This window comes from Doryrhamphus excisus, linkage group LG9 (assembly GCF_037039965.1).
Source record: "Doryrhamphus excisus strain RoL-2023G ecotype Guam linkage group LG9, RoL_Dexc_Guam_v1.1, whole genome shotgun sequence".
Lineage (NCBI taxonomy): Eukaryota > Metazoa > Chordata > Actinopteri > Syngnathiformes > Syngnathidae > Doryrhamphus > Doryrhamphus excisus.
In genome coordinates this window covers 11540623-11562797 of record NC_136365.1, presented here as the reverse complement: position 1 = coordinate 11562797, position 22175 = coordinate 11540623, and the positions used below count along the sequence as shown (strand labels likewise).

The window sequence follows — 22175 nt, the reverse complement described above, 5'->3', positions numbered from 1 at the left end:
AGTAAGAGCTCTCATGACAAATGTGGAAATTTGCAGCTTAGCCTGACATCCTGTGTCTCCTACTGATGTTCTCACTGATGATTGGTGTTACACCCGCAAATGTAATAACTGCCCACAAACGTAATAAACCACAAACGTAATACAAATCTGCAGCTTTGAATGTAATAATCCCGCAAATGTAATACATTTCCCAACGTAATAAAATAAAATAAAATAAAATTTTATATTAGTCATTACATTTGCAGAAAATTTTATTACGTTTGTGGGAAAGTGAAAACCTGTAAATGTAATAACTTCCCACAAATGTAATATGAGACAAAAAAATGATCTTTGTGGTCGTTATTGTTGTTGTTTGTTCTTTCTTCTTTTAATGAGGGAGAAGGTGTAGATGTCATTTTGGGGATTTGGGGATAATTCTTTTTTTTCTTTTTTTGTGGAAAAAATATTATTCAAAGAGTATCATTTGAATACATCAAATTATTAAATTATAATTTATTTTAAATTAAAAAGGATAACATAATTGTGATATTTGCAATTTTTTTATAAAATTATCATTATTATTATTATTATATTTTACTACTTCTTTTGATTATTTCTTGCCCATATACACACAAAATCACACATACAATAATATACTGTAACTAAAACGCACATGTACGCACACAAACAAAATGTAATAATTTGAATGTAATAGTTATTACATTTGCAGGAAATTCAGTATTACGTTTGCAGTGGGCAAATTTTATTACGTTCGTGGGAAATGTATTACATTTGCGGGATTATCACATTCAAAGCTGCAGATTTGTATTACATTTGTGGGCAGTTATTATGTTTGCGGGTGTAACAACTGGCATGGAAACTACTGATCGAGACGAAGTGATGCAGAGTTCTTCGTGGTGCTCCACATTCTGGGTGGTGCCAAGTGCTGAATGGTTTCTTCTTTCAAAGGTGGGTCAACAGCTTCATAGATGGAGGAACCAACAGTGTTCAAGGACCTGTCCCTGTGTGGAAAGCATAGTGCCAACCACAGCCTCATCCCAGCCGTTCACTTGAAGCACAGCATTTGGGTCTTGTTTGGGACACCTAGCAGGGATCAAACTTGGTAGCGACCGACTCTGGTACCAGGGTCATTGGGAGAAATTCCCCAAATGGGCGCTGAGACTTTCTAACAATATGCTCAAGTTACAGAATCTTTAAATAACGCCCTGCACCATGTTATTTCTTCAAACACACAAATATATTAAAAAAAAGGTTATTCTACTAATTTTTGTTCAAGAAATATAGCAACAAACTGGAGCCTGTGTCTTTTGGAACCCTCAAATTCTCATGGAGCAGCTGAGACATGCCAAAAAAAGGATTCATGTGCTTCTGTTCCGACACAAGACAATTCATTCAGACGTTGAGTCCAAGTTGGCACTAGGACGCCAAGAGGATCCAATAATCAGCAAACAACTTTCTATGTTTCTCATTCTACTTGAAGACTTTAGTTTCAGACCTTTTTGTATTGATTTTGTATTTTGTATTGATCAGAGATCAGGAGATGAGCCCACCTGGTCTTTGAAGTGCTTGGTTTCTACCATCAATTCCAGCGAAATGTAAGACGCACCAAACAAATTAAAAAAATAAAAAGATTTGTCCATACTGAATGTAGGGCACACCCGTTTATAAGATGCAGGTGTCCATGTTTAAGATAGGATTCATTCCTTCATTCATTTTCTACCGCTTATCCTCACAAGGGTCGCAAGGGTGCTGGAGCCTATCCCAGCTGTCTTAATGCGAGAGGCAGGCTACACCCTGGACTGGTGGCCAGCCAATCACAGGGCACATATAGACAAACAACCATTCACACTCACATTCATACCTATGGACAATTTGGAGTCACCAATTAACCTAGCATGTTTTGGGGTATTTAAGTATTTTTATTGGGGGGGTCAATGGATGAAAACATATTGGCTACACCGGCCACTTTTGTATCTCATAATGATTACTTTTTCTCTCATAAATATAACTTCGGTCTTATAATTATGATGTTTCATCTCATAAATTGGACTTTTTTATCTCATAATTGACTTTTGTATTTATAATTACGACCTTTTATCTCATAATTATGACTTTTATCTTGTTGTTGTGAATCTTTATTTCAAAATATGACTTTTCTTTCGCATAAGTATGAGTATAAGTATTTATGTATATGCATCAATTTTCTATGCTGGTTTTCCTCAACAGGGTTGCAGGGGTATGCTGGAGCCTATACCAGTTGTCTTAGGGGAGAGGCAGGGCACACCCTGTACTGGTGGCCAGCCAATCACAGGGCACATATAGACAAACAACCATTCCCACTCACATTCATACCTATGGACAATTTGGAGTCGCCAATTTAACCCAGCACGTTTTTGGAATGTGGGAAGAAACCGCAGTACCTGGAGAAAAACCCACACAGGCACGGGGAGAACATGCAAACACAGAGAGATGCACAATAGGAGATTCGAACCCACATCTTCCCGATTTCCTAATCTCCTAATGATGCCTTCCCATTGGGGTATGGCGTAATGACCCTTCGGAAGGCTTTCATCACTAAAGTCAGCTCCCTCTATATCATGTTTTAATGGACACCTCCTGGCTAGTGAGCGAAAACAGTTTGAATTAAATGTGATTTTACCAGCACAGTAAAATAATAGAATATAAGAATAGAAAATTACATATACTTCATAAGGAGTTGTATTTTTTTGTTAGCAGACCCCTTGGGTCACAGTGTTCCATTAGCACACAGTCACACAGTGCATAAAGCGAACAGCAGCGATGCCCCCTGCAGCATCTGAGGCCCAGTATGAGGTCTGCAGCAATTCCAACCTTACAGGGTTTGCATTCTGGTATTAAAAGATCTGCTAATATCTCTTGGAGGTTATTTTTCTGTCCAAATAGCATTATGTTTCAGCTAATTAGCGAAAGCGTGTGTAATCACATCAGCACATAAAATAAAGTTGGCCTCACGTCGACAAGTTGAGGAGCAGGAGCGTCAACTTTTATGAATTTGATGAAGTGTCAAAATAGCCATTAAAAGGAATTCATGAAAGCTGTCAGGTTATTTTTGCCAGAAAATGATGTCACGCTGTGCTGTGTACTACTCCTTTCAAAACAAAGTCAGCAGAAAGTGACAGCGACAACCAAATAGAAAAATATCGTGACGAGGACGGTGCCGGAAGTCAATATCCTTCAAGCTGAGAAAATGGAGAATCCTTTGATGACTGTGAAAAAAAATAATTGGATAAGAATTTACTTTCAACACCCAAACAAGGTATATACACAGATATGCAATGATTTATTATTTCATGGCTGGGGAGACCTTTCCTCCTGCACCATCTCTCCCGTCTTGCTGCAGGGACATTGTTGTCCTGCTGATAATGATCTGCACGCTTACGTTCCGTAGAAACAAAAAACACACACCAACTTTGTTAGAGAGCCCCGAAAGTTTGACAGGGAGGAAAGAGGAAGTGAGGGGGCAGTCGTGGGGGTGTTTTAGGACGACGTCTGAGCAGACGGAACAAAAGAGAGCAAGGGAAATGATAATGATGTGTGCGGATGGACAGCAGGAATCGAATCTTTTAATCTCTAAAAGTGGCAAAAAAGCAACCTGCGGCATTTTAGACCAGAAGTCCGCTCGTAGGTCAGTAATATATTTATAAAGGTATATAGTAGATTAGATAATATCGTGGCTCATTAGCAAGAATGGCAGTAAGGTGAGAAAAGTTTGGTGTGTCATTCATTTGTCCTTACTTCAGAGGAAGGAGTTTGAGCAGCTTACAGGAAGTTGCTGTGGCTTTGTTGATGGATATGTTGGAGCAGGTAGTGAATATACCGTGGTAGAAAAGCTCTGCAACAGAGCGCTGGGTAACAATGGTGTACCTCGCAGGGGTAGCCTTGTTAAGGCGAGTCGACATGATTGGGGTTCCGTCCGTCTCTCAGAACCTTGCATCGCCAGTGCAGCCATTTTGGCAGGAGACTCCTGCCGGCCCACGCAAAGCTCTCAACCTTTGAGACAAAGCAGACAAAGGTTGGTGCTGTGCTGCTTTATGTGACGGTGTAATGATGGTTTGTGCTGGTAATAATATCTCATCATAAATGGTCACAATTATTATTATAATTATAATATTATTATATATTATAAGATAATAAGTCATAAGTGTTATATTCATTCATTCATTTTCTACCGCTTTTCCTCACGAGGGTCGCGGGGGTGCTGGAGCCTATCCCAGCTGTCTTCGGGTGTAAGGCGGGGTATACCCTAGACTGGTCGCCAGCCAATCACAGGGCACATATAGACAAACAACCATTCACACTCACATTCATACCTATGGACAATTTGGAGTGGCCAATTAACCTAGCATGTTTTTGGAATGTGGGAGGAAACCGAAGTACCAGGAGAAAACCCACGCATGCACGGGGAGAACATGCAAACTCCACACAGAGATGCCCAAGGGTGGGATTGAACCCTGCTCTCCTAGCTGTGAGGTCTGCGCGCTAACCCCTAGATCACCGTGCCGCCCCAAGTGTTATATTATATAATATATTATATAACATATTATATTATATATTATTATATAATTATATTATATATTATATTAGGTCAAGTGGTTAGCACGCAGACCTCACAGCTAGGAGACCAAGGTTCAATTCCATCCTCGGTCATCTCTGTGTGGAGTTTGCGTGCATGCGTGGGTTTTCTCCGGGTACTCCAGTTTCCTCCCACATTCCAAAAACATGCTAGGTTAATTGGCGACTCCAAATTGTCCATAGGTATGAATGTGAGTGTGAATGGTTGTTTGTCTATATGTGCCCTGTGATTGGCTGGCCACCAGTCCAGGGTGTACCCCGCCTCCCGCCCAAAGACAGCTGGGATAGGCTCCAGTACCCCCGCGAGGAAAAGTGGTAGAAAATGAAGGAATTATTTATAATAATAATTAATAATTGTTATTATAATATCATATATTTTATTATTTAATTATTGTTATTATTATTATTTAATTGTATATTACTATTATTTAATTATTAAATTAAGTCAGAATTATGAATCTATATGTGCCCTGTGATTGGCTGGCCACTAGTCCAGCTGGGATAGGCTCCAGCATAGCCCCACCCTACTGAGGATATGCGACAAAAAGTTGACATTATGAGAGGTGTTTGTTTGTTTCTGCTCTTTCCTGATTATGGAGTCGCCACATCAGATAGTTTGACCACATATTATTTCAAACCGCATGATTTTGGCTTGAGCACTTTATATTCCGGATGCCCTTCCTGACCAATACCAATGATGGTTACTGGTGGAGGTTAGAACCACTACACCACGGCGGCTCTTGGCATTATGAGAGATTAAGTCCTAATGGTGCCATTAAAAGTAGAAATGATGAGATAAAAAGCCCTAAATATGAGATATGGCTGGGCTCGTTGCCTGCTTGTTGCTGGTTCGATCCTCATTTCAACATACCTTCAGAACTCATTCTATATTTCAGAATTCACGTGATTTCCACTGTAGTGCCTTCACCTACTGTAGTTGTCATACATACTTTGGGGTGCCTGGAAGGGATTCAGTGGCTTTGCATTATTTGCAATGGGAAATGCAAGTCAGTTTTCATCTGACCTTTTGAATGGAATAGTGAAAACCAAAAAGCTACCGCTGAGTGTCTGTTTTGGTGACCGCAAAGGAAAGTTGTATACAAAACAAGCACACATTTGCATGAATGAGCTGGTGCAGAAATATTCCTAAACATGTCTGCGTAATACACAGGAGAAGTTGCTGGCGGGGCAATTTCAGCTTCTGGACTGGAGACAGATGATGGATGGAAGAGAGTTGATGACTGTGTTGGGTGACTGCTCACCCTTTACCTTCTCATTTATCCCCGTCCTGCTCTCTTCCCATTCTTTCCCTTCATCCCTTTCCATGTTTGTGCAAATCTGGCTCCTTGTTTCAGCTGATGAATGATAGATGGAAGATCTGGCTCGACACATCTCTGTTCCTACCGCCTCCATTGTCGGCCTCGCTCTCATCTTTGTGGTTGTGGACTCGTACGTTTGTAGAGGAGCGCTGCGGGAAAGACGAGGATGAGGGAGCGGGTTATCATACTGTCAGAATCTATCATAGCTACTAATATTATTAATATATATAACATTCCGGAAGAACTATGCTAATGTTTTATGCCTAAAATGGCATATTTTCCCTTATTATGTCTTCTACGTCAGGTAATCCGTGTGACTGTAGGGGGGTTATTTCACAACCCCGGGGAGGTCTCACTTTAATACTGTAACTGGGACAACTGTAAACCAAAAAACACGCTAACCAACAGTGGTTCCACTGCACTGTAAAATCTAGTAAACTGCTGCTGGTTTTCTTGCAACAATATAAATATTTGTTAGGAACTTTATTTCCCATCAGTGGATTTATTACTCAATTTCATTTTATTAATATAAAGCGGTGTGAAAAAGTGTTTGACCCCTTCTGAGCGACACTCATCCAAGAGGTCACAAAAGGCCCCACACCAACATCCAAAGATCTGCAGACCTCACTTGCCTCAGTTCAGGTCAGTGACAGCATAAGAAAGACACTGGGCAAAAAAGTCCAAAACCACTATTGACCAAAAATAACACAAAGGCTAGTAAAGGCCAGAAAAAAAAAGGTTTTTACTGAACAATATGAAATAAATTATGGGGGGGAAAAAAGGCCAGAACATGAACAGACAAAAGTTGAACTTTTTGGAAGTTGTGTGTCATATTACATCTGGCAGTAAAAATAAGAACATCATAGCAACAGTAAAATATGGTGGTGGTAGTGTGACTGTGGTCTGGGACTGCTTCAGGACTGCTTCAGGAACCCGAAGACTTGCAGCCAAAAATCTGTTGGTGACCCCAAGCTGAAAGCCACTTGGCTTCCACAGCATGGACCATGATCCAAAACACGCCAGCAAGTCCACCAAAGCAAATGAAGACTTTGGAGTGGTCGAGTCAAAGTCCTGAGCCGAATCCTATTGAGGTGCTGTGGCACGACCTTCAATGACCTTGATGCTGCAAAACCAATGTGACTGAATGACAACAATTCCTCCACAGAGACTCATTGCAAGTTATCCCCAAGGTTTGATTGCAGTTGTTGCTGCTCAGCCACTTATTAGCTTAAGGCCAATCAACCACACAGGGACATGGAGCTTTGGACAGTTTTTTTTCTCCCTTCATAATAAAAGGTTTCATGTAAATGTAAATGATCTGAAATATCCCCCCACCACTGTATAAAAGTGCGAAAGCAATGAAAGAGAAAGACGAAGGCACTCCAAAGGGTCGGTGATATCCGGTAATGAGTAGCTGCAGTGATGAATGGCGGCCAACGTGTGACTATTTAACCAAACTACCATCCGTCCCCCGGGAGACACAGTAAAGTTGTGCTCCGACCAGAAAGTGACAAGCGATTAAACTGTGTGAGATAGCTATTAGGATTAGCAGAGAGCAATTAAATGCTAATGATATACTGAATAATGAGCCCCGGCTCACTCTCATTAGCAAACTGTTGTCATTGGTGTACGAGGCAGAGGCTGCAAGGAACAGGAAGGAAAGGAAGGATCAATCGGAGGACACAAAGGGGCGCGAGGGAGAGGAGAAGTTGTGAAACGTACATTTCCTAATGATCCTGTGCCGAGTGGTACAGTCAGATGGGCATGCCTTGGTATCCTCCTGTCCTGGAAGCGGCACAAAGTCTCTCATTTCCTGAAAGCAGATTTTCAGATTGCGCTGATGAGAAATGTATTCTTAAAAAAAGGATTTTAATAGCGTTAAGGCCTGTTTTGCAGATGTATGTACATTTCTTTATTTTTATGGATAACCTATTTCATGTCGCCAGCTTGCACGAAGCTTCCTTGGCTATGTCAAGAGCGCCTCCATGAGGCCGGGAGGCAAAAGGCCTCACTGTCCGAAGGGATGAGCATCACTTTGGAGACCTGCCGGTGCACCAGAGTAGATTAAGAGGAGAACATTATTTATACATTTCTCCTCAATTATTTATTCAGCAATCCCTTGCAGTGTTTACTCAGGGGTTCTTCATTTTATGCTGCTAAGCTCCTCAAAAGACACGGAGGGTATCCCTGGATACATTTCATTTCACATTCACACAGCTTCCAGCGGGATACAATTAATAAAATGCTGCTTCTGTCAATTTCCTGGATACTTTCATTCTTTGCATTTTTTGTCCGTCTCTATTTGAGGCTTATGGCTAATAGAATAAATGTGACTCAGCTAATCCTTCTTCTCTTTTTCCATCCCCAGCCTCCCTATCTTCTCTCTCTGTACATTGCAGGACGGCATCCTGTCTGCTCGCTCGGGGCCTGTCAGTAGTTTGTCCAGATAGGAATGGCAGGCTTAGCCTGGGAAAGGGAATGAAGCCGTGGATATGTTTTTTCCCCCTCCTTCTTAGCTTCCATGACAGCCACCTATAAGGGCTCCTGGACCTTTAATGGACAGAATATGAACATTACACGGCCACAGCCGCCTGGCCGCCTCTGATAACACACACACATGCATTTCTATTATTTATTAGTACTTGTCTAGCATGCATACACACCCAATGTTTACACCGGCAAACAAACAGAAACTAGGCAATCAAAGTGACTCAGCAAAATATATGTTGGTGTAAAGTCTACTTATAGGAGCCGAGGGTGTTGGGAAATAGGAAAAGGACTTGTTGCCCAAGGTGACTCATTTGGGGGGGGCACAAACCAGTGTGATCTTCCTATTCCAATCACAGGAATAATAAATAAATTATTATTATTATTATTATTATTATTATTATTATTATTATTATTATTATTATTATTATTATTATTATTATTATTATTATTAATAATAATAATAATAATAATAATAATAATAATAATAATAATAATAATAAACAGAAACAAGTGTGTCTTTGTGTCTTCAAAGTATGGTTAAATCATAAATATGAAAAAAATAACATGAAATAAATTATTACAATGTTTAAAATCTATAAGCAGATTGTAAAGACAAATTACCGTCTGTTAATTGGCTGCTGATTTCTGGGTGCTTATGGGTTTTGGATGTACTTTTGTGTACTTTGATTTGTGTGTGTTTACAATGTACGTTATGTTATAATGGCTCAATATGGTGCTGTTATTTCTGCGGTGCAACACTGACCCCTACTGAACGTTTCACTTATTGTTCTGAGTGAAAGTACATGTGTCCACATGTGATGTGTATTATGTGTATATTATGTGTATTATTAGAGTAGCATCCTTGACTGGTCTGCCATCATGAAGACAATAAAACTGATCAAATCAGTACCAAGATGTATGGCTGCTGCTGTTTTTAAAATTGATTAAAGAAAAGTTGTTGGTGTTCTATACTGTGATTGTAGGCAGTGTTATTGTAGACTGCAATTAGTGTTCTACAAGAAAGCGAGATGCATTCAGGGACACTCCAAACACCACAAAGCAGCTTTAAAATGTGTGTATGTGTGGTCATAACTAAAGAAAACCATGAAGTGCCTATTGTTCTCACTCACTTTTCATACAATGATGTAAAATATACTCAAAACATGTAAATGTACCTTAAATGAACATGTCAATTTAACAATCAACTTTTCTCTTCACATTATGACTTAACTCTGAATATTTTATGTTTACTGTTGGAAAATTTCCATTTTAACAGTTTTTTCTGAGGTGGGGGTTCTTCTTTATTTGTATTTTTACAATGTGGTGAGGGCCAGTAAAAGAAGACCCCCGGGTGTACTGTACATTATTGTGGAGTTACACAACATTACTTCTTGTCAAAGCATCTTCCTGCTGGAAAATATTGAGTGACTTGGCTTGTGCAACCACTTTCTATTTGACTTCCCATGTAAAAAATAATGACTTCCAATTTAAGACAGAGACAACAAATCCCAAGTGGGGTGGGTGCGTACATACCCGCAGCTAAATGACGGGAATGCCGAGGCGCCTTTCCATGTCCGAGGTCGTCACATCACTGCTGCTTTACCAGCTCAACATTTGCAATCCCATGCTTGGGTTAAAATGTCATGGTGCATTATGTGCAGCTTGTGTGTGGGACAATAAATGATCAGCACTGATCAACACTTTGAATTCATGGCCACTCAACCTGGCTTTGGCGATGATGGAGACAAGGTAGGCTTTCAGAGGAATGTAACCTTAAATGTTTATTTATCCCTTTCACTCATCATGTATGTATATGCATTTTGAATTTATTATGCATGTAGTGCAAAACTATAAAAACATGTTATTGACATTGATATTCCTATTGTTACGCCAAAGAACTATATTACTGGTGTAGTGACACCTCGCAGGACTCACGCTGTGTATTAATAACACTCCATATTGTACACTGACAAGAAAAAGTATGCAAATCAAGGCGAGTCAAAAAATGTGTCATAAATGTTTAACGTTATCCGGAAAACATGCAAACCGAAGATGTCCTGCATTCTGACTATGGCTGGATTGGACGTTCTATTCCAGGTTAAAGCATCCCTTAATGCCCATCTTGGGAAACAAGGAGGAATACAAATAGTGTTCACATTTAGCCAGACACTTGAGCCCGATATGGCATTGGCTTCTGGCTCAATGATTCATCACCGCCAGAGCGCCCGGATAGGAAGCAGTGGTGCTCAGACGATTTGCGTTTCACACTCGTTTCACACTGCACGAGAAAAGTGAGGGTGAGAGGGGGGTCATCTTCCCTGCTTGTCTGGACACATTGGCGTCGACCGTGATCAAAGGGTCACGTATGGTCCGTTTCTCCACCTGCTGGCCCCCGATGCTTCAACATGACATATTTCCAGGCTGGGAGTAGCTTCTCCTCAAAGTCCACCCCAGATGTCCCAGGCGGCGTGTGTGGCATGCATCTTCTCTGCACCAGTAAACATCTGTCTACCCTGACAGGAGATGCACCCGCAGGAGCCCCGTCACTCCTCACTCACCACTGGCTCATCTTTAGAGTTGCCTTGGAATATTTTAAAACCAGCTCTTGGTGTTTACTGTTGACTTTGGCCGAAATCTTTGACAGTCCACCAAATAGATCAGCCGTAAAATGTACCTTTGTCAAGTAATGCATGGGAGCAAGCGCCAGTGTTCGGCATATACAGTACTACGATTAATAAATCATAGCTTTATGGTTTATAATGGCCTGTTATTACTTAAATACTGTATGTATATTTCAACAAATATTAAAAAACAGCCAAAATACAGAAATAGAAGGCATCCAAAGACATGTGTTATGTAGTAGTCCACACTGGTCAGTAGGTGTCAGTCATGTTACAATAGCCAATCACGGGGCACACAGACAAACTTATGGACAATTTGGAGTCGCCAATTAACATAGCATGTTTTTGGAACGTGGGAGGAAACTGGAGACCCCACAAACCCGTGCATCCTCAAGTAAAAAAAAAAAAAAACAAGGGATGAGTCGATATGTCTTGCCTATATGCTTATAAAGGTGACTATAAGGGTGTCATTTCTAGTCGAGGGGACTCTGTTAAAAATCATTTACAAGGTTGGTATGCTCCAACTACATAAATATTCCATTTATAAGTAAGGAATCCAACTTTGTGGAAATAACTGGAACCAATTAACTACGATAAACAAGGGCTTGAGATTGGGTCCACAACGAGACAAGATGAGATTTTTCAGACAATGAAAAAATATCCAATATATATTGCCTTCTACTAATTACAGCTCTACTATATTACACTCTTCTGTACTCCGTGTGTATTCTACCGGCACCGCCTCCACCCACAGACAAAAAGACCATATGAATGACAAAAAAGGGCTCACTTCGTTCGTGCAGTTGTTCTATGGACCAAGGTGCTGAAATCAATGCAGAGTGAACCATATTCCTGTTTGTTTGGAAGCAGGAGACAAGGAAAACAGACATGCATGTACATAGCAGAATATATTGGGGTCTTTTCATATAGAGCTGTTTTTTAGTCAGGAACTGATATTTTCCGAAACGTACCTATAGCTACTGCTGATTACTAAAGAACAGAAAAAGGTAGAAACAAACTTTTTTCGTGTGAAAGCCGCAAGTCTAAACTTTATTTTGTTAGGTTCCATTTTTCTATAGCCGTAGAAGACAATATTCTGTGATCCGTGGAAGATCAACGTAAAATGGCCCAAACTGAAGGGGTTGTCTTTTGAAAAATGGCTGGGAGTGAATGAGTTAATGAATTCATTCATAATCGCCCCAGGCCATGTTCCCACGACATTTTCTTTTTTCAAAAGAGAAATCCTGTCACGTTTTAATCTTGCAAGATCCTGTGAAGCCCCAATTGCATACGCAGGGGCTACTAATACAACATGACGTACTTCATAGAAATGTGTACATAGAGTCAGTACTGGCTTGTGTTCAGTGACATGCCGCAGCTTTTATTCTTTCCATCTTGTCAGGCGTTTGAATCACACGGAAAGCTTTCCGGCTCTGAATTGAAAACGAGCAGCCAAAGCAAAGCCGAGAGAAGTCGTTTTAAACTTCACGGGCATTCTTCCAAAGACTGAGATGAAGGAGGTGGCGCTGAAGGACTTAATTAGAAATGTGCTTAGTGCTCCTACAACAAATGGGAATGAAAAAAGAACACATCAAAGTTCAAGTACTTCTGCCTGGGCTGCGTACAACAATACGAGTGGAGCATAAATAAAGCAGCGTGGCCTTCATCGCTTGGCCTGAATGTTTGGTGGTGCTTTTTGTTTCACTCCATTAAGTAAGGACTTTGTTTCTCAGGTCCTGTGATTGTCATGGTCATCTATTTGTTCCATAAAGCAACATCACATGTCTGAAAAGGAGAAGATGGGAAGGAGCACATCTCTCCATGTCTCAGCCCCACGTTACCGTCTCCTGCCGTCCCCTGTGCGGTACTGGTCCTGCCGGGGCAGAGCTACCTGTGCACACCTGAGAAAAAACTACTCAACTACTATAGCGTTTCATTTCCATTTGTGTGTTGAATTAAAAGGCACGCTTACAACGCAGAGTCACGCAGAACACGGGAATAGAGCAGCAGCGACATAATTTAACATTAATGAATCAGTGGTGCGGAAGTGGAGGAAACAAGAGGATGAGCTGCTCAAAGTAAAGAAGACTAAACAGAGTTTCCACGGGAACAAAGTGAGATGGCGACAGTTAAAGGACAAACTTGAACAGTGGTTTGTTGAACAGAGAGCAGCAAGTAGAAGTGTCAGTACAATCACTATTCGAATGAAGGCAACAGCGCTAGCACGTGAACTTAACATCAATGAATTTAGAGGCAGTCCTTCTTGGTGCTTTCGGTTTATGAAAAGACGTAATCACTCCTTCCGTACACAAACTACTATTTCACATTTCATTACGAGTGTTACTATATTGTGATTGTACAAACGTTTAATTTGCCGTAACAGCATCAGAATGTTTTTTACATGTTTACTGAATGGAGGAAAAGTTCCCCTTCACAATGTGATAAATGTTGCACTACATGTTATACCTTGCTGTTAAAAGATAAACTGTGTCACGAAAATACTAATACTTTAAATAAATAATAAAATAGTTGTCATTTTGGGACTATTCTATTAATAAATAAATAATCTATTAATAAAGTTTGACTGACCCGACTCTTTTGCTGACATTCCCTTTAGCACAGCACCATCTAATGGATGCATAACGTAACCCCAGCCTCTACTGCAGCGCCTTATAATGCAGTGTGTATTATATATAGAAAAGTAAAATATGTCATTCATTGAAGGTGCACCTTATAATGCCTTATATGCGGAAAATACAGAAATTAGTCATTTGGTATTATTCAATTGCGATCAATAAAAACTGTTGGAAAATACTGGACTACTAGGAACAGATTAGGTAAGAGAGAAGAAACAACCCAGATACACTGAGTTTTGCTAATGAGTGTATTCAATATTTACATAGATTCACAATGTTTTCCTTCAGCCGATAGCTAGTCCATCGAGTCCCGGTGATACGATGCCGTGATGACCTTGTGTGAGAGGTAGTGCCCAAAGGGGAAAACATGGACAACAATTCGGGTTGCTGTGCGGCAATCTCCTACCAGCCCTGAAGGAGCGATTGGGTAGTCCATTCACATGGAGTCCAAGCCAGTCCAGGATCTCTGCCTCCCTCGCTTAGCTCACCATCAATTTTTCTGTACCAAAAAAAATCCTGGCCTGTATAAACACAGGGCCACAATCAGTCCTTGCCAACTACAGGCAGTAGACGGTGTAAGTGTCAGTGTGCACACAATACTCAATATACTAATTGCATAAAGTATCTAGAGTATAACAATTAATATATTTCAATCTGTGACATAACATTGTTCGGTATTATTCATCCCATAATCCTACCTGAATGCTATACAATAGTAAAGTGCATTCATCCATAACTCATTCACAAGTAGTGATAAAGTACAACTGGGTAGCTAAGCTAAGTAAAGCCAGTATTAGCAACACTTACCAGTTCCGTTCGACATATACATGAAATGCTCCTAGGTAGTGCTCCCAGGTATTGCTCCCAGTCGCGACAGTGGTAGCGGGGGCCTACAATGTATTTAATACAGCAATGTTAAAACAAATTATTGCGCTGGAATAACTTTGCAAGCCTACCTGTGCAGCTAACGCTTCCCCATTTGTGTTTTGCTCAGCGTCTTCCGGTTATCTATTTATTGGTTCTTGGGCGTCATGTGATCGAGAGGTGACCCCTGATTGGGTGCAATGAATCACATGACTCAATCATATGACGCTGACTAACGCGCGTTATTCATTCATTCATTTTCTACCGCTTTTTCCTCACGAGGGTCGTAACGTGCGTTAGTTTAATAATAATAATAATAATAATAATAATAATAATAATAATAATAATAATAATAATAATAATAATAATAATAATAATAATAATAATAATAATAATAATAATAATAATAATAATAATAGTAGTCTTCCCCCCCCCACGCTCTGCTCTCCTCCCATGCCAAAGCCTTAAAAAAGCACGCACTTAAAACTGAGGGAGACACTGGAGGCTTGTATTCAAACACACAGCCTGTAAAAATATCAAATTTTTCAGTGTCTTTTATTTGTCACTGGAAAATGCCAGGGAACACATTTAGTCCAAAGTGGATTCCAAAGCGGACGTGCTAACCATGTCTGCTGAGGGGCTAAATAGATCTCCCTTAAGTTGTGATAGCATCTACAACAGAGGAGCCGCTTATAATCCACATTCCTCATCCTATCACTTTCACACACACCTTATTTCCACCTTTTGAAAATAAGATTAAAACCTTATCACCTCCAACACCCGCTAGCTCAAACTTTAACTACATTTTACCCACTTTAATCCTGCACAACCATGTAATGCACTTGTGATACACACTTAAACATACGCTGCTTTTTAACAATTTGTCTTTTGACATTTTAGTTTTTAAATGAGCATGTCCGCATCATAGTCTAGTTCGGGGGGGCCAAAACTCAAGGCCTACTTCAGGTTGTGGCTCGAACTGAAACTCGAACATGACCCCCCCTACCACGTTGACATCTTTTTACATTGGAGTGGGGGAAATGTGCATTTTTTGGTGTCCATTCGTGCTTGCTTGTAATGTAGTCAACACTAAAACATCATAACCTGTGAGATATTTAACCCGGACAAGTTAGCAGATGCATGATGTGCATTTCCCAGCAACCTTTGCTTTAGTTAAAATGATCACTCTTGTGCCTTTTTAACGTGTTATTTTGATTCATTTTTAATAAACTAAACAGAAGTTTTACCTCTCTTTTACGTATCAAAAGTTCATTCTTCTACCTTTTTTCTGCTACTCTTTTTTTGTGGATGTGGCTCCCCCAGCAGAAAGTACAGGGTGATGGTGAGATAGTGGTGGGAGTTGATGACCCTCTGTTGTTTTGTGCTGTGTGGGTGTTGGCTGACATGCCATTAGAAAATACAATCCTGAGTGAAAGTTGAAGTTTGCCTCCGATCATTTCTTGTACGACTCCAGCATACAGTAAGTTGTAATGTAATGCAATTATGTAAGATTATATTTTTGCTTTATTATCACATTTGTGTGTTTCTACTGACTTAGGATGAATGAGACGTGCTTTTTACAGAACCCCGAGTGCAGAGCTCGGCAACCATTTCCATCCAAAAGCCATTTTGCCTCCTCGGGAGGTGCAAAACATCACACAGCTTATAAAAGTTGTTTAAAATTTCTAATCTTTTCCAATTTTCCCTGTTGTAACAACATAATTTAACTCAGGCAGGGGTCGGCAACCCGCAGCTTCAAACTCCAATCCGTAGAACATTATAGATTAACCTGAGCATTGCTTTTATATATATATATATATATTTTTTTTTTATATTTTTACCATTCAGCTGTACTATTTATAATTAAGGGCATGTGTGTGTATAATTTTGTGTTTTGGCCACTGTGCAGCACTTTGGGCAGTTAACAGTTGGAAATGTGCTATATGAATATAGATTGGAACCCCCTTCTTAACTGTGGAGCCCAGGAATATGTATTGACCAAACATCTTCCACTGTATATACAGTGTAGACAAATTGCAGAATGGGTACATGAATGAAACCAATACTTGGCCTACATTTAATAAATGACAGCAAAAACAACACCCTCTATGTAAATGATATTTGAAGAATACAGTGGCACCTCGGTTAGCATACTTGCTAGCGTATTTTTCCGTTTCGGTTTGCATACATTTTCCGGTGAGCTTACAATATGGCAGGCGTGTGTTCTTAATGTACTTTTTATCATCCTTGACAGTAGCCTTGCTACTGCACAGGAAGCGGAAGTCAGCGATGTCATCAGCCATTAACTGTAGTTGTTTGCTACCAACACTGTCTCTGCTCTTCTTTTCATCACGACAGCAACATAAGATATGGATAGCTTACCACTGGGGTAGAACACCCCAAGCACATATTTGCGACAAAACGTATCCAAAGAAAGTTGCAAATGTCAGCATTTTGATAAAGAAGGTGACAAAGACTGTCACATTATTTTCAGAATTCCAGAAATGACTCAAGAGCAAAACATGAAGGTACCTTCCAGTCCGGCTCTTGCTGCCCGGTTGTCGTCTTTGGTAGCAATGATGCTAACAATGAAGGTGTGAGTGTTGGTTTATCCCTTTCATTCATCATCCATATGCATTTCAACAATAATTGTAAAAATATGAAAACATGTTTGGCTTTCTGGGACGGATTCACTGGGTTGACATGGATTCAGAGTACGTTTCGGTTAGAGTCGGACCTTCTGGAATGGGTGAATGATACTAACCAAGGTTCCACCGTACATGGAACAGACTTCAAGAGTCAAATACAAAGTATTACAGGGACCGCAAAACGTGACAAAAGACACAAACTCAGACATTTACACACACACACACACAAAAAGCTGCGGTCACGACCGCCGTCAGTCGTCCATATGTATCCTCTGATGGCGTTTCAGGTTGCATTTCTGTGTGAAGCGTTTTCCGCAGGCTAAGCAGCAGTATGGTCTCTCCCCAGTGTGGACTCTCCGGTGGGCTTTGAGGTTGCTCAACTTGGTGAAGCTGCGACCACACAGAGAGCAGCAGAAAGGCCTCTCGCCGGTGTGAGTCTGCAGGTGGGTCTTCAGGTTGCTGAGATGGGGGAAACATTTGTCACAATGGCCGCAGCGCAGGGGGTGCCTGAGGACGCCCTCTGAGTGGGACGAAGAGTGTGCGTGGTGGGAGGTGGCACATGGGGGGGCGGTTCGACTAAAGGTTAGTTTATTTGCAGGCTGATTCCGCGGAATGGCAGCAGGGGGCATGGCTTTAGATGTGGTGGGAATTCTGTTCAGGGGATCCAAGTTTAAGGCCTGAGAGTAAGATTGAGATGCTGCTGCCGTGTTGTTGGACAGTGCGGGCGTGGGCTTTTTCACGGACCGAATGAGATGCTTCATAGCAGCCTGCAGCCTGTCACATGTAGCGTCTTTAGAATTCACCTTGATCCCCTCCTGTGCCGTGGGTTTATGGGAATTTGTATTGCGCTTTGGTGCTAAAGAACTCAACCTGTTCCTCTTTATTGCACATGAGGCGGATGTAATCCCGGACTTTGTCGTCGCTTCCTTCTTCACATGCCGGATACCCTCAGCCTCATGTGAATCCACGATAATCTCCTGCTTGATTGGCACAGCGAGGCAGGCAAGGTTCTGTAGTCTTCCCCTGGAGGAGGAGCTACAAAGCTGATGTCGAGTAGCAGGACTCATATTCCCGTCTGGAAAACAGTCTTCCTGGTCTGCTCGCTGTGGAGATAATTGGGCTGTGTTTAGATCGCCCTCTCTGTCACCTCCAAGTCTCTGATGATGCAGTGTTTGGCCAGTCCAAGCAACGTCCATCTCCAGGGACAGATGCTTGGGAGATGTCCTCCCGTACTCTGGGCCTTCAGGAAAGTGGAATGTGTTAGACATCGCATGTATGTGTTTCCATCCTCATCATTACCCTGCGCTTCTTCATCAAGAGGATTTGACTACGGCCTAGTGTCAAAAATATGGGTACTGAAACAAATTGTAGATACTCTTGGCCTAAATGAAGCATGAGTGGATCAGACGCAAGCAAACAAGTCATGTATATTACTTTACACTGGGTTCAATGGTTTCACTAATGTTACATTGATAGACAATAGCCACTGCAGAAAAACAAAGGAACTCTCCAAATGCGGTCTGATTGGTCTTATTTCTTATAATGTCGACTATATCGGGTAATAGGAGTGACTATAGGGGTTATTTCATGTCTAGAGGGTTCTAATGTAAAAAAAAACATAGATAGAAGGTTGTAAACAGTATTAGTATGCTCTGCATATGAAAATATTCTATTTAGAAATGGAATGACTGATCGTGGTCGGGTCTGGAAGGGGTTAACCGCACCAAAAGAGGAATTACTGTATGTAATGCCCCTGGCGTCTCATCTATATAAAAGCATGTGGAATACTTAACCACCCTCATTTGCATTATTCTGTCATTCGGAGTCACGGCGACTGAGACGCCAATGATTAATTACAATACTTGCAGATGGCTCAGAAATATTTACCGTTAAGCTGACATGAACAAAATATTAGGAGTATTGTTGTTATTAACTAATTTTGTGGATGGACTATACATGCAAGTGCTGTTTTAATGTATCTTAGTCAGGCAATCAATCTTTTTGGAATCACCACTAAAACTGTATGTTGCCAAGCAAATACAATACAGTAGGTAGGCTTTTTGTCCATTAAGTCAATAATAGCATGTGGTTACACCTTTATTTATTCCATTCCATTCCAACATAGGATTTCACTTTACCACTTCCAATGTATGTTCACCTCTTTGCCATGTCTCCACAAGGTGGCGTACTGGCACTCAAGTCATGTTTTTTTTTTAAAGATCACATACTGTGCCTACAAAACTGCGTACGCCATCTTTATTTGTGAGACTGCAGGTCTGCCAGAGAATAAGAAGATGTTGCAAAATGACAACTTACCGACTTCTTTCTTCACCACTGGTATCACGTCATCTTCTGTTGTCTATTAAAAAAAAGAACATGGTCGCATTTTACTCGCTCACCTTCATACTTGCATCCACAAGGATCCTTAGCAGACCAAATGATTTGCTATTTGTTAACCGGCAGTGCACGCTAGTGATGGATCGTTCAAAACCATTCGGTTCTTTGAAGTGAACGAGCAGTCGTTTGTGTCTTGTCTATTTGTTCTGTCAAAGCCGCACGTGACTGGTGGTGACTTTGCTTTCGACATCGGGCTGGAGGAGCGAACACGAGTGGACACACTGCACAGCCTGAGCATGCCCAGAGGAGGAGGGAGATGAATTCAACGTTCATTTACGTACGTTTTGGTTTTAGTCTGACCTTTTGAAACAGACTAATGGTGAAAACCAAGGTTCCACATCGATTTAAGCAAGGAGATTCAGAAAAGCTTTTCGGAGCCGAAAGAAAAGGGCTCCAATTCCCATTACTGGTGCACTCTTATTATTGTTTTTATTAGGGGTGTCACGAGACAAGCCCAGACTAGAAGAAAAATAAAATTCAACTTCTACTACTTGCGAACTATGGAATGGATGAATGCCGTTAACCACTGTATTTATGATTATTATCATGGCATCTGCCTTTTTTTCCTGAATGAGACATCTTATCATGTCTTATGACACCCCGCCTCTTTATAGTTGTGAGATATTTACATGCGTGTCCTCCTCAGGGCTGAGGACTGATGGAGCCTCGTCCGATTGCATTTCACATCTTTGGGTCCCTAGTGACCTTTCAGCGCCGTCTCTCTCTCTTTTCACACTGCAGTCCATCAAAACATCTGAAAATGAATGCAGGTGGTTATTTCCAAATGATTACATGCCTTCATGCATGTTCTTACCATCTTGCAAGTCTTCAAGCCGATCTGCTGAAGCGTCGCCAGTGTCATTGCTAGCAATATCAACACACACGCCTCCTTCTTTCACACTTAATTTCCTCTCAGCAAACTGCAGCTTGATCCTCAGGGTTTCCACCTCCTGGTTCTTGCGCTTCACCTCCTCCAAGAAGCTGTCCTCCACCAACTGCGTGACCTTATACATGGCGGTCTTCACCACAGTCTCCATCACGTCCAGGAGCTGCGTGTGGAAGGTGACAACGAGGGTGTCCAGATCCGACATGATGGCGCCTCCGCTGCTACACCGATAATATATGTTTTAAAACAAACCAAAGGAAAGTTTTGTCTTGTCCGTGCCACCGCTGCTAGATTACGAGCTTAGCATCGTTATGCTAACTCCCGATAACACATTCCATGAAAGTCAACAAGAGCGCCATCCGTGCCAATTATGTCGTCCTGGTACCACCCGCTTTCATATTTGCCCCCAACAAGAGCGGCACGGCACAGCTGCAGCACGCACACCAACACGCCTGGTAAAGCCGTTAGACTGGGTTGTCACCAGGTCGGCGGCCGACATCTTGTTTGTGGTGGTGACGCCATAACACGCAGTACGGTGGCCGCAAGAAGGACAAAACGTGGACCCAAAACGCGTTTGATTAAAGTGAAACCCATATGCTGCACTACATTGTTGCTTGTGGATGAGGTTTTAACTTTATGGTTAAATTTCCACGACGTTATACGTACGCATTCGCCAAATCTGACACTCCGCGTTTATTTGAGCAAAAACAGCATAAAAAATGTGTCATTTTCGGCGCTGTAATGAAGACAGTGACACAATCTCCTACTTACAAAGTCTTAACGCGTGTTACACTCACAAGTTGTTGAAAAACATGTTCTGCCCCTTGGTATCGAAAAACAAAACACAATTTAACACAGTTTAAAAATGCAATTGAAATAAAAAAGGTAAGGTTCTTGATCGCAATTTTAAATATACATGTATTTTAATAAACTACTACTGGAACCTCAGTTTGTTCCAGAGGGTTCCTACTCTAAACGAAACTGACTTTAACCCAATTATTTTTTCCTATAAGAAATTACATAAATCCATATGAATCCGTGCCAGAAGACCCAAAATGTTAACACAAAACACATTTTCATAGTTTTACGTGAAAAATAATGTAACTGAATGAAATACATAGAAATGATGACAGAAATGGATGAATGAACAATGAAGATTACTTTCACCTTCATATAAAATGTCAAGTGTACTCTACTAAGTTAATTGGACTTAAATCGTTACAACATTGTTACAACATGCAAACTCCACACATTTCCCACATTCCAAAAACATGCTAGGTTAATTGGCCACTCCAAATATCCATAGGTATGAATGTGGGTGGGAATGGTTGTTTGTCTATATGTGCCCTGTGATTGGCTGGCCACCAGTCCAGGGTGTACCACGCCTTTTGCCCGAACACAGCTGGGATAGGCTCCAGCACCCTGTGCGACCCTTGTGAGGATAAGCGGTAGAAAATGAATGAATGAATGAATAATTATATTCAATGTTTGTCTGCGGATTTTCATTCTAACCATCAGGTGGTACCTTGTTAGTAAGTAGTTGGCGCGGCAGTGTTCTCACTTGTAAATCTGTTACTTTCTCGTCAGAATGCAACTGGCAATGAATCCTACAGTTTCCAGTGGTAAGTTCCAGCTGAACCCATCCAGAGTGGCTATCGTCTTGGAAGGGACTGTGGTGATGGACTACCCTGGACTACCCTGGA

The 22175-nt window shown here is 41.1% G+C and overlaps 1 protein-coding gene and 1 long non-coding RNA gene across 3 annotated transcripts; both read right to left on the bottom strand.

Annotated features, from left to right (window-relative positions):
• Nucleotides 1–3269: 3269 nt before the first annotated feature.
• Nucleotides 3270–14673, bottom strand: LOC131141595 (uncharacterized). 2 transcript variants are annotated; one of them, XR_013628115.1, is made up of 7 exons: nucleotides 14634–14673; nucleotides 14485–14567; nucleotides 14084–14198; nucleotides 7837–7973; nucleotides 7653–7743; nucleotides 5881–6079; nucleotides 3270–4029 (listed from the first exon to the last, which is right to left on the bottom strand). It is a non-coding gene; the product is annotated as an uncharacterized LOC131141595 (long non-coding RNA). The 2 variants fall into 2 exon arrangements; XR_013628114.1 differs by lacking the exons at nucleotides 3270–4029; nucleotides 5881–6079; nucleotides 7653–7743; nucleotides 7837–7973 and having other exon boundaries at nucleotides 13967–14198.
• A 457-nt stretch (nucleotides 14674–15130) lies between these two features.
• LOC131142384 (uncharacterized) lies at nucleotides 15131–21040 on the bottom strand. Its single transcript, XM_058091669.2, has 4 exons — nucleotides 20401–21040; nucleotides 20216–20340; nucleotides 19506–19548; nucleotides 15131–18429 (listed from the first exon to the last, which is right to left on the bottom strand). The coding sequence occupies exons 1-4, from the start codon at nucleotides 20675–20677 to the stop codon at nucleotides 17441–17443; spliced, it is 1434 nt and encodes a 477-aa protein (XP_057947652.2). The 5' UTR covers nucleotides 20678–21040; the 3' UTR covers nucleotides 15131–17440.
• Between the last annotated feature and the right edge of the window lie 1135 nt (nucleotides 21041–22175).